The sequence below is a fragment of the Vanellus vanellus genome, assembly GCF_965231255.1.
Source record: "Vanellus vanellus genome assembly, chromosome: 12".
Taxonomy (NCBI): domain Eukaryota; kingdom Metazoa; phylum Chordata; class Aves; order Charadriiformes; family Charadriidae; genus Vanellus; species Vanellus vanellus.
This window is the reverse complement of record NC_138917.1, coordinates 19,759,862-19,766,577: the sequence shown is the minus strand read 5'-3', so window position 1 is coordinate 19,766,577 and position 6,716 is coordinate 19,759,862. Positions and strand designations below refer to the sequence as shown.

At 37.6% G+C, this 6,716-nt stretch overlaps 1 protein-coding gene across 1 annotated transcript in view; it reads right to left on the bottom strand.

Moving 5' to 3' along the window:
• Positions 1-1,454: 1,454 nt before the first annotated feature.
• SLC6A2 (solute carrier family 6 member 2) overlaps positions 1,455-6,716 on the bottom strand; it is a gene marked incomplete at both ends in the record, with an annotated part of 72,615 nt that continues 67,353 nt past the window's right edge. Inside the window, 3 exons of the mRNA XM_082489527.1 lie at positions 1,455-1,478; positions 3,048-3,119; positions 5,591-5,758. Coding sequence (XP_082345653.1) covers positions 1,455-1,478; positions 3,048-3,119; positions 5,591-5,758 — 264 coding nt within the window. The remainder of the gene's footprint in view (positions 1,479-3,047; positions 3,120-5,590; positions 5,759-6,716) is intronic.

Genomic DNA, 6,716 nt, shown 5'->3' with positions numbered 1-6,716 from the left:
CCCACAACAAACATTGTATTATAAATAAAAAAGCCCCATCCCTTTAAATGGTCTTTTTAAAAAGAGGAAGCACTACGCATGTTTAAAAGACAAGTTGAATTGAATGTATAAAGGCAAAAAAAAAAAAAAATCAGAGGTAAGGTCCAGAGGTAAACTCTGGGCTGGATTCAGCTGAGAAGCTACTGCCTCTGAAAATTACTATAGACCTAGTGATAAATAAGTACAAGAAATAACTCAAAGCTACCGAATCTAGTGATCACTGGAAAGATACTACAGTGATAAGTGACCACAGAATAAGAACAGCACCCAAATGCAGAGTTTATTCTCTATCTTCTACCTTGCATAATGCTACCAGAGAAAAGAGCTGGAATAGGCTTACAGAGCTGAGTATGCCGAAAATATCCTTCTAAATTTTTCAATATAATCTTACTATGGTTTGGTAGGTGAGCCCAGGTTAGATTAGAATAAAAGCATGTTCACAGCAGGAAAATAAAGCCAAAGTTTGGCATTTTGGTGCCTCTGGCTAGATTATGTAATTCTAAAAATGATTCTCTCTTCCTGTGTGTTTTACGCTCTTTATTTGGAACAAAATCTAACAAAAAGATGAATGTCTGTTTATTTGCACGTAACTTTCACGCTTCACTGACAAAGTCTGTGTAGTGTGGATGTTATGATAAAGCCATTTTAGTTGTTGATATAAGGGAATACGTTTTTCATTAAGTACAGTGTGGTATTAAACTGTATTCTGTACTTAGCTGTAACAGGAAATCTGTTCCTGCTGCTCTTCAGCTTTTTTAATGAAACTGGACAGAAAATGGCATGGACATATACAGACAGCAAAGACAGCCTTCTTCACCAAGAGAAGAAACTAATAACAAACCACTGAAAATGAAGCACTGAGTCTTCACTTCAGAAGGATGCAAACTCATATCCCAAAGGATAGTATGGCAAGAAAGCTAATGACATTAGTACATAGTTAAAGTTGCTCTTTCCTCATAATTGAGATGTATTCTTTCCTTAGATCTAAGAATGTTCAGGTGTTGTTGGTTTAAAATAGGTCGTGGCATTAATATCTGAAGTAATTATTACTGTCAGAAAAGTTGAATTCACTTCTTCACGATAAAAGAGCATTTAACTTATGTTGATTGCTTTTTTCTGCCCCCCTCTGCTCCCCCCTCCTCCACTTCTGCCAATAGCAAAACTCACAAGTTTTGGTCATGTAGGGATCTCATGGCACCAAAGCATATAAGAAAAATTAAACGGAGTCTTTAAAGATTGTTTGAAGCCAAGTAATAGAAGGGAGGCATTGAGAACAGAGAGCAGATGTCTTCCCTCAAAGAGTCAGTAGATAAGCTCTGAGCCAGCCTGGTCCAAGCGTAATCGAGGGAGCTTTGAACTTTTCTGTATTCCCAGTTTAGCTTAACATATTGGCTTTTTCTTCAACCTGTTGGTTGTCATATTGTTAGCCAGTGTTGAAGCTGTAAGGGAACGGTAGTAGTTATTAAATAACATTATTTATTCAAATGATGATAATGAGAGCTGTTTTAAGTACATTAGTTGACAAATCTGGAATTACAAAAAGGTTTCAAAATAACGAGTAGGTTATAACTACATTTCTGTGGATTCTCGTTTGCAGTGAGAAATGTGCTGAACATAAAGGCTCTTTAGTCAACTCTCAGTTCGGTTTTAAAATTCAGAATTAGCAAACATATATGAGAAGAAAACTTTTGTACTTGTTTGGTTATGGTACTCAGTGTTCTGTTTACAAACTTAAACATCATGGACAAAGCACTAACAATGCTTTAGCAATAACAAAGCTATTCCTAGCTGTTCGTTGAAGACAGCAACAAATTAATGTGCTCTGGTATTTAACGTGGTTTGAGGTATCATTAGGAATTTGCTTCTGAGTACAATCTCTTTTCTAATTTAAGTGAAACTAATTTACTTTTTGCCGTTATAGATTTGGGTTCAGAAGACCAGTACTGTGTAGGAATGGCTGTCTGTAGCCCATTTGCACAGAAACATCTGCCTCTGGAAAAACAGAATTATTGCTTACAGCTGGAACATTAAATTTTCAGACAACTGAGGGCAGGAATGGGGAAAGGAAAAGGCAGGCATACTCCTGGCCACATCAAATAAATTGTGGTCATGAAACAGGAAGCCTTTTCTTCCTGCTTTCATTCTGCATCCCATAAATCTACACTTGGATTATTTCCTTTAAAATTAAAAATTATACTTCAAACAGTATTTTTTCTCAGTATTTTTCGGAGTAAGCAAAAGGCAGATTTCTTTTTCAATACCAATATACAAACCACCACTATAAAATCGGGGTCATGTTTTGAGGTGGTGTGCATAATTCTAGTTGCTTTCAACTTTGAAGACAGAAAGTGGTCCAGCATGAATGCTGATAAGAGTATCAAGCTTCATATTTGCATCCTTTTTATCTTCTACAAAAAGGACTTTGTTTCAATAAGCTCATTTTATTTGCTAAAAGGAAAGCAGTATTTGGAAACCTATAGCATATTTTTAATGGCTGCTTAAGAAGTCTCCAGCAGTGTTTTCAATCAACTGTAGGCCTGTAGGGAAAGCCTATTCCACATAACCTAGCGCATTATTTCATCACAGCTATTATGTCTAAGCTCTGACACTGGATATTTGTTTTGCTGTTTACCATGTGTTGTGGTACATCATTTTAGTTTAGGAAATGTGACTTCAGATTGCTGTGCAATAACTGAGGGAGAGGCTATGACCTGTTCAAATGCATATGATAGTTTGGAAATACCTTAATCTCTTGGTGAGATCTCACTGTATTAAGATACAACCTAAAATACTGGATTCCAGTGATCTATAAAATTGTGGGTTCTGCTTAGTTGAGGGAGGAAGGAAGCTGCCAAAAGCCTTCCAGCAGAGTTGATGTGTATGGTGCAGAGCCTCCTGTATCTTGTCATGCTGGCAGAAAAAAAGAAGCACAGACCTGCAGAGGTAGTTATTACTGAAGACAGGAAAGGGTATCAGGAGAGAGGAAGCATGGTGAAAGGAGTACAAACCTTAAATTGCCTGACATTTCCCTGGGCCACGAGTTGGTGCTCATTTTCAGGTGTGATGCAGTAAGCTAGTCTCTAAACCAGATGGGAAGAAGAGGAAAAAGTCATCCATATGAAGTGGGATTACGTCTGTAATCCCCAATCTATAATGAGGATATAGCATGAACTTTATTTAAAAAGGTACCTTAAATCTTTAATATCACTGCATCATGTGCCTTTAACTTAGTCACTGAGAGAACAAGCTTATTATAAGCCCCTTGATATTAGCCTTTAATATAAGAAGCAACAGTAAAAGTTTATGCAAATACTAAGTCCAAATATTTAGCAAGTGCATATGGAAAAGAACATCAGGAACAAGTTGGTGTCACGGGCCTTACATCCCCTAAATTCACACTTTTCTGTTAGTGCTGTAATGAGGTTGACCAGTTCCAGTGGGAGAGGAAGGAGGTACTCACTATTTCCCACCACATCTCCTTTGTCTACCCTATGCTGTGCCATTTGGGATCACGCGTAGATTTTGGCTTATCATGAACTTTCAGCCAACTTAAGGAGTTCCTATTAGGCCAAGAGCATACCTTTCCCCATACGTTTAAGAGCCACAATTTAGGGTATCGTATCTTATGATACTTATTTGGATGTAATATTCTAGCCTTTCGCTATATGTCTTATGGGGAGACCGAAGAGTTGCTGTCTACCAGAGCTGTAAAGAGAAACCAGAACTTGCTAATGCTACACAATGAATGAGCAAGTGTGTTTTTGGCCAAAGGTTTCTGCTTACTGATGAGTAAACTTGTGCAAGCTGTCCAAAGCCTGTTGGGCCACTAGAAATTATTTTTTGACACTTAGGTGCAACTAGAAAATGGGTTTGTAAACCCCCAGGAATGGAACAAAAGAAAGGGCTTACAGAATTGCTGGAAATAAGAGCTAGAAATTGTGCATAACACTGAGATGTTAGAGCTGATGAAAACAGGGCAGGTGAAGAGCTTTCTCTTTATCCACTTTGGGGTGCCTTTCTGAGGTGAACATTAAATGAGGCGACTGTAATGTTTCGGAAACCAGGCATTTATCCCTTTGGGCCTGCCAGGTCGATGCAAGGGAGATGTGCCCTAAGTAGGTAAAGGGTGAGATCCTATTTTCTGCTTAATTCTCAGGGATTTGCCTAAGAGTGTCAGTATCTTGCTACAGCATTGTGTAACTCTAGCTGTAGAAAAGGAGAGCAATAGAAATATGTATAAAACAGAATCTAGATTAGGTTATAAAATTAGGACATGTGATGGGACAACAGTTGATGAGGTATAGTGGTGAGCAGTCTTACTTCTGAGCACCACTCGAGGTTTTAACACTATAGATAATTTACTATGACAGTTGTGGTAAAAGTAATATGGTCAGTGAACTTTAATCCGGTGCCATTTTGAACTGATAAAGAAAAGCACAGGGGGTGGACTCTTAAGGAAATACAGATGTGGGGTTTTTCCCCATCAAAACGTATAAATGAATTTAAAAGAACACTAAGGTTGCAAAGTTATACTTGCTGTTAGGCAAATCATTAGAATAAGATGGTAACAAATTGTTTCTCCCTCAGTTTCTGCTTTATTCGGTGCACAGACCAGACATATTATGCATTAAGTGGGTTTATGTAGTGCAAGGTGCTGCTGTCTAGTACCCTGGTTCTTTTAATGAAGTAGTTAAAAAGCAACACACTAGATGAGACCATAAGCCATGCCTATATCAGAATTGTTTCTTGATTTCCAGATCTCTTTCAGCACCTTGGTCTACTTTGAATATTAAGTTTCTTCAAGCATTCTGGTATTAGTGATGAACAACAGAAAGACCTGCAATAATTCTAGCCTTGGCAGAATGCTGAAATATTTCTAGTAAATAGAGGATAAGGATACATATTTGACAGAGAAAATCAAATACAAAGTGGCTGCTGTTAAAGACAGAATACCGGGCTAAATGGAGCTATTGCTGTGACCCACTAAAGTATTTCTTCTGTCCTTTCTGGACGCTCATTACATGAACAAAGGCCATCCTGAACACAGGGCTAGTTTGGGGGCACATCCCACCCTCCCAACATGTGGATATGTGTTTAGCGACTCTTATAATGCTAAGATAGGAGAGGTCTGAGTTAACTTTGTACATATAACAGTTTACAACACTCCAGTATAGAGTGATAAAGCATACCTTGGACTGAACTCTGTTTAGGTAGAGCTGTGTGAAGACTGTACCTCAGAGCTGAATATGAAGATACCATAATTTGTATATTTTTTGTTAATAAGGAAAAAATAATCTCATCAATCAGATTAATTACATGCATAAAAAATAATTTTTCAGAATTATTACAATGCTTTCTGGAAAGCTAATTTCTATGTAGAAACTCAAACAACATGCAGTAATCCTACCTCAAAACTCCATCGGACGGTTGGATCCAAAAGGTCACTCATAAGTAATAAGTTCCAGGAGTAAGAGAAACAGACTGCCAACTTAGATCAAACCATTTCATTTCATAGCGACATTTAATGACATTTTATTAGCATTCCACTTACTTCTTTAAAGGTCCCACGCACATTCATAAATTTATAGATAATATAGGCAGGCACAAGTATCATTGAAGATAATGCTATTCCCCAGCCAATGCGATTTGCCCAGAGAGGGAAGGTGTAGTCATCATAGGTCAGAGGTTTGAAATTTATTATGCTGACTATCACGACGAACTAGGGAAGAAAAAATAAAATTAACTACAGTTTTGGGATGAAGGAATGATTTAATGTGTTTTATTAGGCAGCCACTTCATGTTATATTTCAACCTGGTGTTACCATTTACTTTCGTCCTATTTACTTTGTGTCTTACTGCTTAAACTGTTGAAGTTCTGATGCATTTACTAGTATTAACAGTTCATTTTAGCTACTCTGGACACAATTATTTGATATTTTGGTGGGAAGATCAGGTGGTTGTCTGCTACTACCTCATTTGAACTAACGTTACAGATATAAAAAAGGGATTCTGTCAAGAAAAAGTCAAGAAAAACCTCTGCAGGATCTATTGTTTTTCCCCTCTTTGTTTCCCAAAGGCATTAGGCTTCATTTAGAAGTTTTATACCCATTTTTTCAATGAGAGGCATGATGTAAACTCTAGTGTGCTGTGTTTACTGAGGAAAGGTCAAGCAGCCTTAAGGCCTGGAAAACAGTTGGTTTTTTTTTTTTTTTTTTTTTTTTCCCTGCTGGTGGTGTCCTGTCCAGTACTAGATGCAATAAGGAAAGAGTGGGGCACTACCCTATTTCCATCCTGTTAAATGCATATGGGTTGTGTAATATGCAAAGTTCCTTGATTTGGTTCTCTGGGCCTATACATTGTTCTATATGGCAATTTCAAATTAGAGTATTTTAAGCCTAGGGTTTCAAAGGCTACGCAAGGAGAGTAATGATGTGGATTAAAGGAAGCTGATAGTGTGAAATCTGGTTAGAAAAATACTAATTCCATTTTGAGATTTTTCTTGGGATGATGTACGTAGCTGCAGACAGTATGGAGAAAAAGCTTCAAGGAGATATTTCCTAATGCCAGAGACCTGACCAACCCCAGGTTACATTTATCTTATACAGAGTTTGTCATTAGGAACTGCTGTAAAACATTATTAGTCCCAAATGGGGCCACCTTGCACTAAACGTCCATGG